This window comes from Portunus trituberculatus, chromosome 42, assembly GCF_017591435.1.
Source record: "Portunus trituberculatus isolate SZX2019 chromosome 42, ASM1759143v1, whole genome shotgun sequence".
Taxonomy (NCBI): Eukaryota; Metazoa; Arthropoda; class Malacostraca; order Decapoda; family Portunidae; genus Portunus; species Portunus trituberculatus.
This window is the reverse complement of record NC_059296.1, coordinates 17,344,550-17,364,655: the sequence shown is the minus strand read 5'-3', so window position 1 is coordinate 17,364,655 and position 20,106 is coordinate 17,344,550. Positions and strand designations below refer to the sequence as shown.

At 38.5% G+C, this 20,106-nt stretch overlaps 1 protein-coding gene across 4 annotated transcripts in view; it reads left to right on the top strand.

The window, feature by feature from the left end:
* The window catches only part of LOC123517316 (zinc finger protein 678-like), a 32,447-nt gene extending 19,559 nt beyond the window's left edge, over positions 1-12,888 (top strand). For all 4 annotated transcript variants that reach the window (XM_045277289.1, XM_045277290.1, XM_045277291.1 and 1 more), the window contains one exon: positions 10,258-12,888. In XM_045277289.1, coding sequence (XP_045133224.1) covers positions 10,258-12,424 — 2,167 coding nt within the window. In that variant the 3' untranslated portion in view covers positions 12,425-12,888. The remainder of the gene's footprint in view (positions 1-10,257) is intronic.
* Positions 12,889-20,106: the final 7,218 nt, after the last annotated feature.

Genomic DNA, 20,106 nt, shown 5'->3' with positions numbered 1-20,106 from the left:
AGTTAAACATTTAAGCAGTTTAATTTAAGACTAAGTCATTATAATGTACACTATTGTATGTATGTAAGTAACTTTATAATGTTGATGAACTTAAATTTATGAAGGGAGGGGGAGTGGAGCGGGAAATATGCTAGCTGGCAAGCTGTGGAATGTAAACAAAGGGCACATCATTGTACCGTATACAAAACTTATGTACCACATTTCCACAAGGCTTTTCATTTTATCCATTACAGAGTCACGAGTTCAGGTGGTTCTTTTAGCTTACACCAGCCTTCTTAATAGAGTCTGCTGACTTGAAAATAGTAGATGGAGTCAAGATGGTGGCGAGCAATGCTATTAGTTTTCTCGCCTCTCTCATGTCTGAATAATATCCAGCTTCACTTCGAGAGTAAGAGACTTTCTGGTCTTCTTAGCAACACTAGGCGACATTGCAGGGCGTTTTGGTGGCATGTAGAGCAAGGGAAGACGAGCTGCTGCTGACGCTGTTATGGTTTTGAACTAGGGGAGTGAGTGGTGCGCGATTTGTCCAGCAGAGGCGCTGGTGTATTCAAAAGCATGTCGGCTTGCGTGATATGTCTGGGCTTTCAGACTTGGAAAAAATTACCTGGATAAAACTTCGGTAAAGCAAGTTTCGTGTTCGTTAAACAAGCAGATGGTAGTAAAATGAAACCTTCGTTGTAGCGAAATTTCGTTGTGTGAACCTTCGTTAATCAGGGGTTATCTGTATCTAAACTCGACTGAGGAGGTCGGCACATAGATTGTCAGCTCCAGCAACATGAACGACCCTGAATTTGTATGGTTGCAGCCTTAGACTCCATCTGAGAAGGCGATCATTCTTGCCTTTGAAGGTGTGCACATAGGTGAGGGGTTTGTGATCTGTTTCCAAAATAAATTCTTTCTCTCTGAGGTATAAATCAAACTTGAGAATGGAGAATACTATACCTAGGCATTCCCTCTCAATGGTAGAATAGCGGGTTTCCCTGGGGAGCAGTTTTCTGCTAGCATACGCAACCAGATGAGGAATGCCAAGATGATATTGAAGTAAAACCGCTCCAATCCCTCGGGTAAGTACAAAAGGACGGCTAGGATCGGGGAGACGAAGTATGGGGTTAGAAGAGAGGATTAATTTGAGCTGGTCGAAACAGGCCTGCAACTCGTCCGTCCAGGGAAGGGGCTCATGAACAGTCTTTTTTAGCAGATCAGTCAGAGGGCCAGTGAGGAAGGATACCTGAGGGATAAAAGACTTGTAGAAACTCACTATTCCAATAAATCCTCATAGAAGTTTCTTAGTGGACGGTGGTGGTATCTTGTAGAGCACTTCCACTTTGTCAGGCTGGGGTTGAAGACAGTCACCTCCCAAAATGAATCCAAGGTATAGAATGGAAGGGAATCCAAAATGGCACTTGGAGATCTTGAGTGTAAATCCATGGGTCCTGATCCTGTCCAGCACGGCATGAAGGGTCTTTAAATGCAGGGCCCAGTCTGAAGAGTATATAAAAACTTTATCAAAATAAAAGGTCACGTTTGTGAGTCCCGAGAGAACAATGTGCATGAGCTTGATATAGGTGGCACAAGCAGTGACCAGGCCGAAAGGTAGTCTGGTGAACTCCATTAGGCCCAAATGGGTTGGGAAGGCTGTCAGTGGCATGGCTCTCTCTGTCAGATCTAAAATGATAAACTCATGAAGGGATTCAAACGTTGTTATAATTGGTTCGCGTAACGAAAATTCGCTTAACGAAGGGTTTCTTAGGAACGTAACCCCTTCATTAAGCGGGGTTTGCCTGTACATGTAATTCTGTGGATAAGTAAGCAGTTCAGAAACATATTATGATGCATGACAATATTGAAATTGTTATTGGTTTAGATAAGGATGTGTAGTGCTGGCTTGATGGAGTCAGCTGAGGAGGATATGTTGACGCTGGGTCATGGTCAAGACGCCCCCTGACCACAACAGCCCCCCTTCTCCCTGGTGGCCCCATGTTTGCCATGGCGGCCTCAGTTTCTTTTTTACTCGTAAGATGGTTTTAAATTATACTTGTTAATAATGCATCTTATACTAAGGCAGATTGTATTAATGAATCAGTCGCTCCCCACTCCCCTATCCCTCCCCATCCTTCCTCACCCAGTGATAGGTTCTGTACCATGTAGTACCGTACGTGAGGGCTTACTTTTAATCACCGAAATAATGTTATCGTGTAATGTTTATCAGTATATTGCATACTTGTTGTCGAAAAATGTAATGAGCAACCAAAATTGTTCTACAGATTCATAAATGGAAAAATTAGGTAAAAAGAAACAATAGAAAGGTTAAAAGGAGAGAACGGGATGGTGGAAGACCCAAAAAGTATGGCAGAACTATTAAATAATAAATTCCAGGAGGTCTTTACTAAGGAATCCAAATTTGAAAGCCCACAGGGTAATAGAGAGACAGTCTCTATGAAAGAGATTAAAGTAACCAAGCTTGAAATAAAAGAGTTAATGAAGGAACTGGATGAAGAGAAGGCAATGGGACCAGATGAAGTCTCAGGCAGAATACTGAAAGAATATAGGGAAGAACTAGCAAGTCCTATATACAACATTATAAAATGCTCAATAGAAAATGGAACAGTACCAGTAGAATGGAAAAGAGCTGAGGTGGTTCCCATATATAAGAGCGGAAGGAAGGAAGAACCTTTAAATTTCAGACCGGTATCACTAACTAGTGTAATATGCAAGATGTGTGAAAGAATGATAAAGAAACAATGGATCGAGTTCCTTGAAGACAACAAATTAATATCAAATAACCAATTTGGTTTTAGAAAAAGACAGTTGTGTGTAACTAATTTATTGAGTTTCTATTCTAGAATAGTTGATAGAGTACAAGAGAGAGAGGGATGGGTTGACTGTATTTATTTGGATTAAAAAAGGCGTTTGACAAAGTGCCACATGCAAGATTACTATGGAAGTTAAAGGAGAAGGGTGGCTTAAAAGGAAGCACATTGAGATGGATAGAAAATTATTTGAGGGAGAGAGAAATAAAGATGGTAGTTAAAGATATGAAGTCCAAATGGAGAGCAGTAGAAAGCGAAGTGCCACAGGGGTCAGTATTGGCACCAATACTTTTCCTCATTTATATTTACGACATGCCAGAAGGTGTGAACAGCTACATAAATCTGTTTGCAGATGATACAAAACTGTGCAGAGTTATAAAGCAAAAAGAGGATTGTGAAATACTGCAAGAAGACCTAAATAAGATGGAACAGTACCAGTAGAATGGAAAAGAGCTGAGGTGGTTCCCATATATAAGAGCGGAAGGAAGGAAGAACCTTTAAATTTCAGACCGGTATCACTAACTAGTGTAATATGCAAGATGTGTGAAAGAATGATAAAGAAACAATGGATCGAGTTCCTTGAAGACAACAAATTAATATCAAATAACCAATTTGGTTTTAGAAAAAGACAGTTGTGTGTAACTAATTTATTGAGTTTCTATTCTAGAATAGTTGATAGAGTACAAGAGAGAGAGGGATGGGTTGACTGTATTTATTTGGATTAAAAAAGGCGTTTGACAAAGTGCCACATGCAAGATTACTATGGAAGTTAAAGGAGAAGGGTGGCTTAAAAGGAAGCACATTGAGATGGATAGAAAATTATTTGAGGGAGAGAGAAATAAAGATGGTAGTTAAAGATATGAAGTCCAAATGGAGAGCAGTAGAAAGCGAAGTGCCACAGGGGTCAGTATTGGCACCAATACTTTTCCTCATTTATATTTACGACATGCCAGAAGGTGTGAACAGCTACATAAATCTGTTTGCAGATGATACAAAACTGTGCAGAGTTATAAAGCAAAAAGAGGATTGTGAAATACTGCAAGAAGACCTAAATAAGATCGGGGAATGGAGTAAAAGGTGGAAAATGGAATTCAATGTGAACAAAAGCCATGTCATGGAAATGGGAAAGAGTGAAAGACGACCCGTGGGAATCTGTAAGATAGGAGATGGAGTAGAACTGGTGAAAGTAAAAAAGGAAAAGGACTTAGGAGTGATGATGGAAGAAAACAATCAACCAGAAAGCCATATTGATAGAATTTTTAGAGAAACATGTAATTTGCTAAGGAATGTTGGAGTAGCATTTCACTACATGGACAAAGAAATGATGAAGAAATTGACAAGTACTATAATAAGACCCAGATTGGAATATGCAGGAGTAGTGTGGATTCCTCATAAAAAGAAACACATAAGGAAGTTGGAGAGACTATAAAAAAATGGCTACAAGAATGGTTCCAGAATTTGAAGGGATGACATATGAGGAGAGACTAAAAGCTATGGATCTACCAAACCTGGAACAAAGAACGGAGAGAGGAGATCTGATACAAGTTTATAAATTGATCAGCGGAATGGACCAAGTGGATTATGAGAAACTGATCCTGAGAGAAGAATATGACATCCGAAGCACAAAATCACATAGTAAAAAGCTGAGAAAAGGAAGATGTCTGAGAGATGTTAAAAAATATAGTTTCCCGCAAAGATGTATTGAGACATGGAACAGTTTAAATGAAGAAGTAGTGTCTGCAACGAGTGTGCATACTTTTAAAGTAAGATTGGATAAGTGTAGATATGGAGACGGGGCCACACGAGCATAAAGCCTGTAAAATTACAACTAGGTAAATACACACACACACACCCTTGATCGTCTTCCCAGAACACAAGAGGCACGCCTGCGTCTACGTGAGCCACTCTGGGTTCTCAATACGATGTTGGGAGTCTGTTCTCCATCACCACTATCTCTGTCTTCTCTCTGTTCTGAGAAAACAGGTGGATCCTCTGAATCATTTTCCGAGCCTTTATTACTGCTGTCGTCGCTTTCTTCAGTTTCTTCCTCATAATCACTGTCACTGTAGTCAGGCTCAGAAGCACTGCTAAATAAAAATGATCTGCCTTGTTACATAGTGAGCTATGAACTGAGACGTCCCTTCGCTCTTATCAGGGTGCTTTCGACACGGCAGGTTGCTGGGGTTGCCAAGTGTCGCCCTCAGAATGGGAGAATAGCTTCGTTACCCCTAAATATACAGAGCTAGAAGCAACACTATGGGTGGAAAAAGAAGCCAGATACTTCCACTCGCCATCTGACTCAAGAAACCGTGTGTGGAGCTCAAACATGAGGTGCGAAAATTCTTGATTACGGGAACGATCGCCGTCGCTACGGATGCACTGATGCAATCGTTCACATACGATTGCCAGAACATAAGGGTTAAAGAAAAACTAGATAATTGGAGATATGGAGATGGGACACTATGAGCCCCGCTCAAACCCTATACAATACACTCGTGCCACGGTTTTACGGACCCCCATTTAACGGATTTCGGAAGCTATGGACAAATTCTGGAGATTCCGATTTTATTTGAAAGTCCCGCGCACTACGGAGACAAAGTCTGTTGGTTCCAAAATTGACCGCTAGTTGGCAGGCAGTCACCTTGTTTACATGTGTCTCAGGACGTGCATCGCATTCCTCCATATTTTTTTTTCCCTTTTTTTCTGTGTTGTGCTTGAATTCTTGTACCAGTGATACAAATTCATTCACCATGCCGTCTGGAGTTTCAGTAGAAAGAAAGAAAAGGGTTAATTTAACCATGGCACAGAAACTCGAGTTGATAAGAAAGATGGAAAATGGTGCGTCCGTCAAGGCGGTGTGTGAACAGTATGGCATAAAAAAACAAACTGTTTCAGATGTCCGTAGGGCTAAAGCCAAGCTAACTGAGTATGCTGTGAAGTATTCTGTTGATGGTTATGCAAGTATGAGTGGTTCTGTAGCACCCCGCAAGCATATGAAGATTGGTAGTCAGAAGCAGTTAGATGAAGCTGTGTACAAGTGGTATGTGTAGCAGAAGGCTTGTGGGAACAAGGTCACTTCTGGAACAATACGTAATGCGTGTGAACAGCTCAGTAAGCATTTAGGTATTCAGTTCAGTACTAGTGATGGTTGGTTATGGCGTTTCAGAAACAGGTATGGATTGCGTGATTTGATGGTGAGGGGTGAAGCTGGCAGTGCAGATACGGTCGATGCTGAGGTCTACCGGGTCAAGCTTAATGAGTTGATTAAGGACGAAGGCCTTCTTATGTCCCAAGTGTACAACGCAGATGAAACAGGCTTATTTTGGCGCTCACTACCCAAGAATATTCAGGCACGGAAAGATGAAGAAGTTATGAGGGGGAAGAAGATGTGTAAGGAGAGGATTTCGGCGCTTTGTTGCGCTAACGCCGACGGTATGCACTGACACAAGCTGGTGAGTGTTGGCAAGTCTGCTCGTCCCCGTGCATTGAAAGATCACATGCACACCTTACCAGTCCACTATTACCACTCCAGGAAAGCTTGGTTTAATGTTTTGATTTTCTCTGACTGGTTTTTTAAGCATTTTGTACTAGAAGTACGACGGTACCAGGAGATGTCTTGAAGTTTCACCCTGACGACGTAAGAGCTCTTCTTCTGCTAGATAATGCGCCTGCTCACCCTAGTGCTGACAAGCTTGTAAGTGCTGATGGCAAAATACGTGTCTTGTATTTGCCTGCCAACACCACGTGGTATCACTCATCCAACCAATGGACCAAGGTGTCATCAGTGCGGTGAAGAGGAGATACCAAAGACGCTACTTAGATGAGGTTATGGTGGTAATTGAGACTGAGAAAGACAAACAAAACGACACTAGGGGTCTGCGCACACGAGAGAACATCAAGAGTTACACAATCAAGTCTGCAATTTTTAACTTTGCTAATTCATGGAAAGACTTGAAAATTTCTACCTTAGCACACAGCTGGAAGAAACTTCTACAGAACGCTGAACCTGATTACGACTATGAGGGATTTGAAGCCGGCGATTTCCACCGTGTTCTACAGCGTGCAGACGAAAAAAACGTAACATTGGAAGATGTTCAAGAATGGCTGGATGAGAATGATGCTGATCCAGGATACCAAATACTCTCAGATGAGGAGATTGCTGCGGAGGTGACCGGTACCCACGAGAGCAGCAGCAGTGATGACGAAGACGAGATGCCGGTAACACTGCCAAGACTGTCGTAGGTGAGGAGCTGTATGGACACTGTGCTACAGTTTGTGGAATTTACCAAGAACAGAGATCTGAGTCTTCACTATAGAAACCTAAGATTGTTTAGAGAGGCCGTAATTAAGGAACAATATCAAAGTGGTAAACAGTTAAAATTAGACACCTTTTTCAAACCAGTAACTCTGCGCTCACCTCAGGCACCAATGTTACCAACCAGTCCACCATCACCACAACCCTCCGCCTCACGTACAGGTATTAACACCCCATCAGCACAGCACCAGCACAGTAGTATTTCAGGTACAGATTCATTGGAGCTGCAAAGCTCCAGTGACTCAGAATAAATTTCTGAGGGCCCCACTATACGATCACGGTAGATTCCAGCATACCAACAGCACAATGCCTCTTCACCATCCATGGTAAGTCTAATTTTATATATTAAAAATGTTGAATTTACTTTATTATGTTGTTTATTTACAGTGTATAGGTATTTTACAGTGCCAGATTGGACGGTGTGCTTGATTAAAAGTATAGTTCTTTCTCTTTCGTAATGTTATTGTTGATATCACCCACTGTTAGCATACCATATACGTATCTGCCGGAAGCTACGGACAATCGAAACTATCGGACCGGTCTTTCCCCTTTTTTGTCCGTAAAACCGAGGCATGAGTGTACAACTAGGTAAATACAAAGGATGAACAACGATACACAACATGGGCTGAATGTTCGGGTGGACACGGGTAGCCGAGAGATTGCGGCGCCAACTACCGATGGCTTTTCATATCCTAAAAATATCTTTGTATATCAAGGCATAAATTATTTGAAATTTTTTGTTGTATATAAAAAAAATTGTATGTTGGGGCGATCGTATCTCGAGGTATTACTGTATTTATAAGTGACGTCACAGATTTTCCACCTGTGGACAAAATATTGGAACCCATAACACTCAGTATGACTTATTATTTCCCTATAGACTGTACAAACTAGTCAAATAAGGGTGTACACATATTTTTTCATGGTCAGAAAATATGATACAAATAAATCAGTAAAGATTGGCTATTTCCTTATGTAGACAGTGTGCTATCTAGATTGCAGGGTGAATGTTTGTTTGTGATCACCCTTGTTTTTTTGTTTTTTTTTTGACAACTTTGAATTTGTCCTAACATCATTAATCTAACTTAAGTAAACTAATTGAATATAACCTAATCTAATCAAATATCGCAACTAACCTAACTTATTTGAATAATGATAATAATAATAATAATAATAATAATAATAATAATAATTATGTCAAACTTTAAAAAAATGCCCATATGACTGTGGGCAACAATATTATAGACTGGTTTGCAATGCACTGTTTTCAGTATCAGTAGTACTCGTAGTATTGGTATCGGTATTGGTAGTAGTATCAGTATCGGCAAAATTTTGTGGTATAGGTATTGGTCAAAATTCTGGTATCGGTACATCTCTAGTGTATAGTGGTACCTTGACAGACAATTAAGTTTAATTTTTTTCTGTGACAGCTTGTATCTCAACTTACTTGTAACTCAAATTAATCACCATTGAAATTTATTGAAATGCCATTAATCTGTTACAGCCTCCATCACAAAAAAAAATGTTTAGTAAAGAAAAGGGATTTGTAAATAAGAAATCTTGTATAACAACATAATAAAACAATGAAGGAGAATGTAAATAAATAAACTGGTTTTATAAAGTATATTTACCTCGGAGATCAATGACTTTGGGTAATGGAAGATGTTGGTGGAGATTGAAGGTAGAGGAGGTAGGTGGAGGAGATGGAATGAGTTTGTTTAATTTTGTGCTATTTCAGTCATTTTTGTTCATTGTAAACTCGTACTTAATCACTTACTGTACTTGTTACACTCTTTAATAATATGTAGTACACTTTATTGCTGAACTTAATTGCTACAATTTTTTTTATTTTACTTTTGCATAACTTAATTTTCTTCATTACGTTCTCCTTTTTTGCCATGGAATTTCCTCTTTTCATCTTCATGGCATTTCACAAAATGGCTGTCCAAGGAGGTCTGCTTCATCCTCCTTTTCAGAATGTTTCAGAAATGAGTTGAGCATGTGTCATTACATAGTTCGACTTGCTTAGGACCCATTTTCAGACAAAAGAAATTCAGCAAAATAATGCACAAAATTCTAGCACAACATGATAAATGCTTCCATGGAAAAAAAAAAAAAAAAAAGTGAACTGAATGCTTTGGATATGTGATGATGGTTTTTTTGCTGTGCCATCTATCAACAGTGAACCTGGAGCTAGCTCACAATTAAAATTTTGGTTCACAATTCAAAGCAAGAAAATGGACCCAAGCTTGTACATATGTCATATTTCTTATAAGTTGGGATGCTTGTAACTCAAGGTTTCAGTGTTATGTCCAAAATGATGAAGAATATGATTAAGGTGTTGGACTAATTGTTCTAGATCATGAAGGATAGCAAAGTTCAAGGCAAGTTGACCAGGATGGTGATTGTTAATATGATCTGAAGTGTTTAGTTATTTTTGATTAGTATGAATATATTTATATAAACCTACAGAAGATTGGTTTGAATCAATAGGTTTCTTTTATACAGTTGAATCTCTTTTATTCGTGAACAATGCTTAAATTTTTTCATACATGTATAAAACAGGGTGACCAGCAAAAATATTAAATAGATACTATATCTACATATTTGTCTAGGGTTTGTAAATCTATAACAAGTGTTGTATGTATGATAGTCTTAATTTAAACAATCATTGATATATCTATGAAATAGGGATTTAGCAATTTTATTAATCTCTCAATAATTGTGGTAAATGATAATGAAAATAATGAGAACTATTAGTAATGATAGTAGTACTAGTAGTTGTAGTAACAGCAGCAGCAGCAGCATCAGTAATGATGTCATTAATTATGATAATGATGATAATAATAATAATAATAATAATAATGGTAAAAGTAATGAACTATTATTATTATTATTATTATTATTATTATTATGTTATTAGTATTATTATTATTATTATTATTATTATTATTATTGTTATTGTTATTATGTTTTTATAGTTATTTCATATTATTATTATTATTATTATTACTATTATTGTCATTGTCATTATTATTATTGTTATTTATTATTATTATTATTATTATTATTATTATTATTATTATTGTTATTGTTATTGTGATTTTAATGTGTTTCTTTTATATTTTCAAGGGGTGTGCATGAGAAGATGGCACAGTCAAGAAGGAAAGACTTGTACCCCTGCAAAGCTTGTCAAAAGTCATTCTCTCGGTACACTAAGCTACAGCATCACATGACCTTTCACACTGTAGAGGAGAACATGTTGTATGGTGATGTTTTCTCCTGTACATGGTCCAGTCCTAAGAAGCAGATGAGGCAGGTGAAGCGAGTCCAGCATCATTGTGCAATATGCCAGAAGAGGTATTTACATTCAGGTTACTATAAGAAACATATGTGGAATGCACATGAAATTCATGTAAAATCCATACCTCTTACTGTAAGCAAATGTGAAGGATTATCTGATGGTTGCAAAGATTCTAGGATGGTTATGAAAGGGAGAAGAAAAGACAGAACATCTATAACAACTAAATGTAGGCAGAGGAATCGCTATGAATGTTCAGTTTGCAGAAAGACAATGACACAGTTTTCTACCCTGAAAGCCCACCAGAGGATACATACTGGGGAAAGACCTTACCAGTGTCAAATCTGCTCTAAGACCTTTACCTTTTACCAATGTCTCTGGAACCACTCATGGAGCCACAAAACTCAGAAATCTTTTCCTTGTGACAAGTGTCCTAAGAAATACCATTATTATCAGAATCTTTGGAATCACTATAAAGTTCATAGTGATCATAAACTTTTCACTTGTGGCATGTGTAAGATGAATTTTACTAACTCTAGTGAGCTTATATATCACATGAAGGATCACCCTGAATACCTTGAAGCTGAAATAAAAAGTTGTGGAACTAGAGACCTCATGACATCTGATATGAATGAAATGCCCTTCATGTGTGACATTTGTTGCAGGAGTTTCAGACTCAAAGTATCACTTATGTCACACATGAAAAAGTGTCACAGTTTCAGCAATGCCATAAAACCACAGTTGTCTTTCCAGAAAAGAGAGAAATGCAAAGATATTGCTCTTCAAGAAAACAGTACAGGGCTTGCCCCCAAAGCAAAGAGAGGTTGTGGCAGCCCTAGAAAAAGTGCTACAAAACCACAGATGTCTTTCCAAAGAAGAAAGAAACACAAAGATATTGCTCTTCAAGAAAACAGTACAGGGCCTGCCCCCAAACCAAAGAGAGGTTGTTGCAGGCCCAGAAAGCATACTGGGTTGGAAAAATTGAAAAGAGATGTTATTAACAAACAATACAAAAAACACATGAAAGAGAATCCTATTTGCTCTGGCTGTAACAAAACATCTACATATTGTGTGTGTATTGCTGTTCTCAATGACAAGAGGATCTTTCCAGAGTCATCATTGCGAAGGTCAAGCAGACTGAGAGGGGAGAAACTGACGTTGTCAAAGTGTAAAACGTGTTGTCAGTGGTTTGCTTCTGTCAGTGAATATAAGGAGCACCTAAAGCAACATGCAGTTACTAACCTTTTTAAATGTAAACACTGCAGGAAGAATTATAAGTCTAAATCATGGCTATCAAGGCATCTATATTTCATACACAGAGATACACTAGGGGAGAGTTTCAAGAAGGTTAAATTAATAAAGAAACTTGATGGAAAAAATAATTGCACATGTTCATATTGTGGCACAAGATTTTTATCATACAGTGATTACAAAAATCACATTTTCTGTCAGTCTTGTACATGTGGTCAACAGTTCCAGTGTGCATACATTTTCTTTTCCCATGCATCCAAATGTACAGGCAGTAATGCTCCTGTATGGAAAGGGCCAGTAGACCAGAGCCAAGAGTCTGGAGATTCTACCCTCATTTTCAGAATTAAAGAGAGTGTTCATGATGATTTGCTGAATCAGAATAATAACAGTTTTGCTGGAGAAGAAATAAGGGAAGCTTCCCACATATTCACTGCTGAATTAGCTGAGGATATTGATACAAATGATTCTTTTCTTTCATCTCCCCCCTCTGCTGACCTTTATATGTCTGAAAGGTGGTGCATGCAGCTTACCAGTGATTCATATTCCTCAAAAAACTTGCCTGTTACAGCAACCATTGATCAAGCAAAGGAAAATGGTTCATCTGATGCAGGAGATACATTGCTTGTTCCACGGAATCCATGGTTTATTTCACAGAATCCATGGGATGTTCCACAGGATCCATTGTTGACTCCACAGGATAAATTGTCGGCTTCATGGGATACATTACTTGTTCGAGGAGATCCATAGTTGTTTTCAGAAGTTTCAGAGAGATCATTGTTCACTAACAAAGTAAAGTCTTGTAAAGAACTAGGTAACCTTGCTCAAGTTGGTCAAAAACAGATTAATGTGAAACAGAATTGTCACTGTATACTTTGTGGTCAGCAACTCTCTTCCTTATCTGAGCTGAGCATTCACTGCAAACCATGCATCAGATCAGGGAGATTTAGTGTGAGGTCTTGGAAGGGATTGAGTTTTGTAGTAGCACTTTGTGAGGACCCATACATTTTTCCCAAAGCTTTTATTTTAATTTCAGGTAACAGTACATTAAAAGATAATGATGTGTATTTTTGTGAAAATTCTGGAGCTGTATGAAATGTACTTTTGTTTTATATATTTATTTATATATTTTTAATTCTGTTATTTCATTTCTGAATAAGGAATTATGGGTAGTTTAATGATGAAGAAGAGCTGGAACAGAACTTTGTAGGCCTTGTAACCACACACACACACACACACACACACACACACGCCGTCGCTGAGAGAGGACGGCTCGTCTCCGGCTGCGGACGGGAAGAAGGAAAATACCTATGGTGTTACAGGGCCCGGGTAACTCTAAGTTAGTGTCCTGTTAATGTCCTACTGTCGCTTAGTGTTGAAAGTGAGGGATATGGAGAGTGATCCCTGAGAGGAGAGTGTGGCGGTGACTGTTTTGGCCGTAATCAGCTGACGATAACAAAAATGGCGTCTAGACAAGCCAGAGACTTTGAAGGTTTTATAACTACGCCAAAAGGACTGGAGAAATTGAATATGGATGCAAGAATCCGGGCACTGGAAAGTAAGTTCCTAAACATTTTGTCCATAGAAGAAAAACTGGATAGAGTTCTAGCCGAGAATGATTCGTTCAAAAAAGAGATCTATTTGTTAACGTTAGCAAATAAAGAGCTATTGTAGGAAAAAGTAGAGATGGAGAAAGAAAACCAACAACTAAGGAAACAATGTGAAGAGATGAAGGCTAAACTCATGGAAATGGAGATAAAAATATCCGAAGGGGACTTGAGGAAGGAGGAATGCCTTAATCTAATTGATACCAGGATGAAAGAAGTGAACCATGAACATCAGGAGGTACAAAGGTCGTTTAGGAGATAGTAAAAAGCAGGAAGAGGAAAATAAAGGGATTACGCAGAGGAAATGGTAAAGGCACTAAAGGAAAATGAGTATGTGGTGAGAGATATTGCTGAAAAGAAAAATGTGTGATCATAATAGGATTGAGGAAGAAACTAACAGGAACTGGCAGGACAGGAGGGATAAGGAAAATGACAGGATTAAGTCTTTACTGAACAAGATCTCTGTGGAAGAAGAGGACCTATATGCTGAGGTAGAAGAAAGTGTGAGATTGGGAGCTTTTGAGGAAGGCAAGAATAGACCATTAAAATTGAAATTAAAGTCTCAGGTGGCAGCGGAGGCCTTGTTGAGGAGGGCTTGGAAACTTAAGGACTCTGAGGAAACCAAAACAATTTACATAAGAAGAAATATGTCACAAGATGAGCGAATGAAAATGAAGGAGCTTGTAACTGAAGTGAAGAGAGGAATGACGAAAGAACAGAGGAGGAAAAGACCAAGTTTTTTTGGAGGATGAGAAATGGGAGGCTAAAGAAGTGGTGGATAAAACAGACGGAATAGGCATTACATGGAAGAATGAGACTAGGAATGGAATAAAAGTGACTTACATGAACATAGATGGATTTCTGTCTAAGAGGCTAGAATGTATGGATTACCTAAGAAATAACGAACCGGACATAATGTGTGTAGTGGAAACAAAGCTAAGGCCGAAATAAAGCTAGACTGGTTTGTTGTAAAACACTACAAAGTATGGAGAAATGATAGAAAAATAAAGGAGGTGGTGGTATAATGGTTCTTACTAAGGAAGATCTGATAGTGAAGGAGGTGAACTATAGTAAGAGAAATGAGGAAGTGATAAGTATGCTTATAACAGATGGCAAGAGGGACATTAATATTATAACAGTATACATACCACCCAGAACCAGTGCTTGGGAATATGAACAGTACCAAATGGTGATGAGAAATACTCTAGACAGAATGAAGCAAGAACTCATCAGAAAGGATAGAGTGATGATAGTTGGAGACTTTAATTGCAAAGAAATAGTGTGGGAAGACTACGAAGTGGTGAACGGTGGTGAGTGGGCAGAAGAATTGTTAAAGGTAGCAACAAATAACTTGATGACACAGTGGGTGAGATCACCAACAAGGTGCAGGGGACAAGATGTTGCAGCAAGGTTGGATTTGGTATTTACCAGGGGCATCTCTCTAAAAGAGGAAATTGAACATGAATGTCCCTTGGGGAAAAGCGATCATGATGTCCTAAGCTTTGAGCTGGATACGGAATTAAGCACGAATAAGATTGTGGAACGCAGGGAGGAAAAATTAAATTATACTAGGGCAAATTATAACCATATAAGGGAGTTCTTTAATGAAATTGACTGGTCCGTGGTATACCAGGAAAGGGATATGCAATTGAAATACGATAAATTTATGGATTTGTATAACTCTGCTGTGAAAAAGTTTGTGCCATATCACAGAAAGAGGACTTTAAATAATAAACAGTGGTTTAATAGAAATTGTGAAGAAGCAAAAAAGAACAAAGAAAAGGCATGGAAGAAACTTAAGAAAAACAGTGATGTATTATCAAGAGAAGTCTACAAAACAGCAAGGAATAGATATGTTGAAGTAAGGAGAACAGCACAGAAGGAATATGAACAGAGGGTGGTGGAAAACTGTGATAGTGACCCAAAATGTTTTACAAATTCATAAATGGAAAACTAAATAAAAGGGAGGCAATAGAAAAGGTAAAAACGGGAAGAAGTATATGAAGATGCTGGAGATATAGCTGAAATTTTGAACGACAACTTTTGCAAAGTGTTTACAAAGGAGGAGCATTTTATGGGAGGAAGGCCTACGGAAATAAAGCAAATGCAGGACATCATGGTTACTAAGGAAGATGTAAGGAAAATTATAAGCAATCTGGATATTAATAAATCAATGGGGCCTGATGGCATATCTGGGAGGTTGCTAAATGAATGTAAGGATCAATTGTTGAACCCTGTATTTGATATTGTGGAAACCTCCATACGAACAGGATTAGTCCCGAAAGAGTGGAAAAGAGCTGACATTGTGCCTATATATAAGAATGGTAGTAGAATGGAACCGCTAAATTATAGACCAGTATCGTTGACTAGTATATTGTGCAAGGTATGTGAAGAAGTAATTAAAGCTAAGTGGAGTGAGTATCTAGAAAGTGAAAACATTCTGAGTGAAAGACAGTTTGGTTTCAGAAAAGGAAGATCGTGTATCCAATTTATTATGTTTTTATTCAAGAGTGACTGACATACTACAACATAGAGAGGGATGGGTGGATGCTATCTACCTGGACTTGAGAAAGGCCTTTGATAAAGTACCACACAATAGACTGATGTGGAAACTAAAGATGATTGGAGGAGTAAATGATAAACTAGCAAAATGGATGGAAAATTACTTAATGGGAAGAGAAATGAGAACAGTGGTGAGAGGAAGGAAGTCCGAGTGGAAGAAGGTAACCAGTGGAGTTCCACAAGGGTCAGTGCTGGCCCATCATGTTTTTGATTTACAAATAGGTAATGATATGCCAGTAGGAATTGACAGTTATAAGATTGGATAAGTGAACATGGAGACGGGGCCACAAGCATGCCCAGGCCCTGTTAAACTACGATACTAAAATTATGAGGAGAGTAAAGAATGTGGAAGATTGTAACAAGTTACAGGAAGATCTTGATGAAATATAGAGTGGAGTAAGTGTTAGTGGCAGATGGAAAATTAAGGTATAGACAAGACCCATGTTGATGATGGCCATGAAAATGGAAGAAGAAGTAGAGTGTTGACTAGAACAAATCAGGAGTATTACAAGATGGGAAATGAAGAAATTAAACCAGACCAATGAGGAAAAAGACTTGGGGTGACAATTACCAATGACCTATCACCAGAGAAACACATTAACAAAATAATTGGAGAAGTATTGAACATATTGAGGAATATAAGAGTGGCGTTCCACTACCTAGATGAAGAAATGATGAAGAAAATAATTATGCAATGATAAGACCCCAGCTTGAATATGCAGCAATACAGTGGGCTCGAACTTAAAGAAACACATAAGGAAACTAGAGAAAGTACAGAGGCTGGCAACAAGGATGGTGCCAGGACTTAAGAGAGTTGACTATGAGGAAAGACTGAGGAAGAATGCAACTTCCAACCCTGGAAGACAGAAGAACAAGAGGAGACCTGATAACAATATATAAATTGATGAACAAGATGGACAAACTGGATAGAGAAGATCTGATAAAGGTGGAATGTAATTATGTCGAGAGGACATGGAAAAAACTAAAATGGCCACTGTATAGGAGAGATGTGAAAAAAATATAGTTTCCCTCATAGAAGGGTGGAAGCATGGAATAGTTTAGACGTGGAAGTGGTCAACGCAAGGAATATTCAGATGATTTTAAGATAAAGCTGGACAGGAATGGATATGGAGACGGGACAACACGAGCATAGCTCTTTTCCTGTAATTACAAAATAGGTAAATACAATACACACACACACACGCCGTCGCTGAGAGAGGACGGCTCTCCGCTGCAGATGGGAAGAAGGAAAATACCTATGGTGTTACATGGCCCGGGTAACTCTAAGTTAGTATCCTGTTAATGTCCTACTGTCGCTTAGTGTTGAAAGTGAGGGATATGGAGAGTGATCCCTGAGAGGAGAGTGTGGGCGGTGATTGTTTTGGCCGTAATCAGCTGACGATAACAAAAGTGGCGTCTAGACAAGCCAGAGACTTTGAAGGTTTTATAACTACGCCAAAAGGACTGTAGAAATTAGATATGGATGCAAGAATCCAGGCACTGGAAAGTAAGTTCCTAAACATTTTGTCCATAGAAGAAAAACTGGATAGAGTTCTAGCAGAGAATGATTCGTTCAAAAAAGAGATCTATTTGTTAACGTTAGCGAATAAAGAGCTATTGAAGGAAAAAGTAGAGATGGAGAAAGAAAACCAACAACTAAGGAAACAATGTGAAGAGATGAAGGCTAAACTCATGGAAATGGAGATGAAAATATCCGAAGGGGACTTGAGGAAGGAGGAATGCCTTAATCTAATTGATACCAGGATGAAAGAAGTGAACCATGAACATCAGGAGGTACAAAGGTCCTTTAGGAGATAGTAAAAAGCAGGAAGAGGAAAATAAAGGGATTACGCAGAGGAAATGGTAAAGGCACTAAAGGAAAATGAGTATGTGGTGAGAGATATTGCTGAAAAGAAAAATGTGTGATCATAATAGGATTGAGGAGGAAACTAACAGGAACTGGCAGGACAGGAGGGATAAGGAAAATGACAGGATTAAGTCTTTACTGAACAAGATCTCTGTGGAAGAAGAGGACCTATATGCTGAGGTAGAAGAAAGTGTGAGATTGGGAGCTTTTGAGGAAGGCAAGAATAGACCATTAAAATTGAAATTAAAGTCTCAGGTGGCAACTGAGGCCTTCTTGAGGAGGGCTTGGAAACTTAAGGACTCTGAGGAAACCAAAACAATTTACATAAGAAGAAATATGTCACAAGATGAGCGAATGAAAATGAAGGAGCTTGTAACTGAAGTGAAGGAGAGGAATGACGAAAGAACAGAGGAGGAAAAGACCAAGTTTTTTTGGAGGATGAGAAATGGGAGGCTAAAGAAGTGGTGGATAAAACAGACGGAATAGACATTACATGGAAGAATGAGACTAGGAATGGAATAAAAGTGACTTACATGAATATAGATGGATTTCTGTCTAAGAGGCTAGAATGTATGGATTACCTAAGAAATAACGAACCGGACATAATGTGTGTAGTGGAAACAAAGCTAAGGCCGAAATAAAGCTAGACTGGTTTGTTGTAAAACACTACAAAGTATGGAGAAATGATAGAAAAATAAAGGAGGTGGTGGTATAATGGTTCTTACTAAGGAAGATCTGATAGTGAAGGAGGTGAACTATAGTAAGAGAAATGAGGAAGTGATAAGTATGCTTATAACAGATGGCAAGAGGGACATTAATATTATAACAGTATACATACCACCCAGAACCAGTGCTTGGGAATATGAACAGTACCAAATGGTGATGAGAAATACTCTAGACAGAATGAAGCAAGAACTCATCAGAAAGGATAGAGTGATGATAGTTGGAGACTTTAATTGCAAAGAAATAGTGTGGGAAGACTACGAAGTGGTGAACGGTGGTGAGTGGGCAGAGGAATTGTTAAAGGTAGCAACAAATAACTTGATGACACAGTGGGTGAGATCACCAACAAGGTGCAGGGGACAAGATGTTGCAGCAAGGTTGGATTTGGTATTTACCAGGGCATCTCTAAAAGAGGAAATTGAACATGAATGTCCCTTGGGGAAAAGCGATCATGATGTCCTAAGCTTTGAGCTGGATACGGAATTAAGCACGAATAAGATTGTGGAACGCAGGGAGGAAAAATTAAATTATACTAGGGCAAATTATAACCATATAAGGGAGTTCTTTAATGAAATTGACTGGTCCGTGGTATACCAGGAAAGGGATATGCAATTGAAATACGATAAATTTATGGATTTGTATAACTCTGCTGTGAAAAAGTTTGTGCCATATCACAGAAAGAGGACTTTAAATAATAAACAGTGGTTTAATAGAAATTGTGAAGAAGCAAAAAAGAACAAAGAAAAGGCATGGAAGAAACTTAAGAAAAACAGTGATGTATTATCAAGAGAAGTTTACAAAACAGCAAGGAATAGATATGTTGAAGTAAGGAGAACAGCACAGAAGGAATATGAACAGAGGGTGGTGGAAAACTGTGATAGTGACCCAAAATGTTTTACAAATTCATAAATGGAAAACTAAATAAAAGGGAGGCAATAGAAAAGGTAAAAACGGGAAGAAGTATATGAAGATGCTGGAGATATAGCTGAAATTTTGAACGACAACTTTTGCAAAGTGTTTACAAAGGAGGAGCATTTTATGGGAGGAAGGCCTACGGAAATAAAGCAAATGCAGGACATCATGGTTACTAAGGAAGATGTAAGGAAAATTATAAGCAATCTGGATATTAATAAATCAATGGGGCCTGATGGCATATCTGGGAGGTTGCTAAATGAATGTAAGGATCAATTGTTGAACCCTGTATTTGATATTGTGGAAACCTCCATACGAACAGGATTAGTCCCGAAAGAGTGGAAAAGAGCTGACATTGTGCCTATATATAAGAATGGTAGTAGAATGGAACCGCTAAATTATAGACCAGTATCGTTGACTAGTATATTGTGCAAGGTATGTGAAGAAGTAATTAAAGCTAAGTGGAGTGAGTATCTAGAAAGTGAAAACATTCTGAGTGAAAGGCAGTTTGGTTTCAGAAAAGGAAGATCGTGTATCCAATTTATTATGTTTTTATTCAAGAGTGACTGACATACTACAACATAGAGAGGGATGGGTGGATGCTATCTACCTGGACTTGAGAAAGGCCTTTGATAAAGTACCACACAATAGACTGATGTGGAAACTAAAGATGATTGGAGGAGTAAATGATAAACTAGCAAAATGGATGGAAAATTACTTAATGGGAAGAGAAATGAGAACAGTGGTGAGAGGAAGGAAGT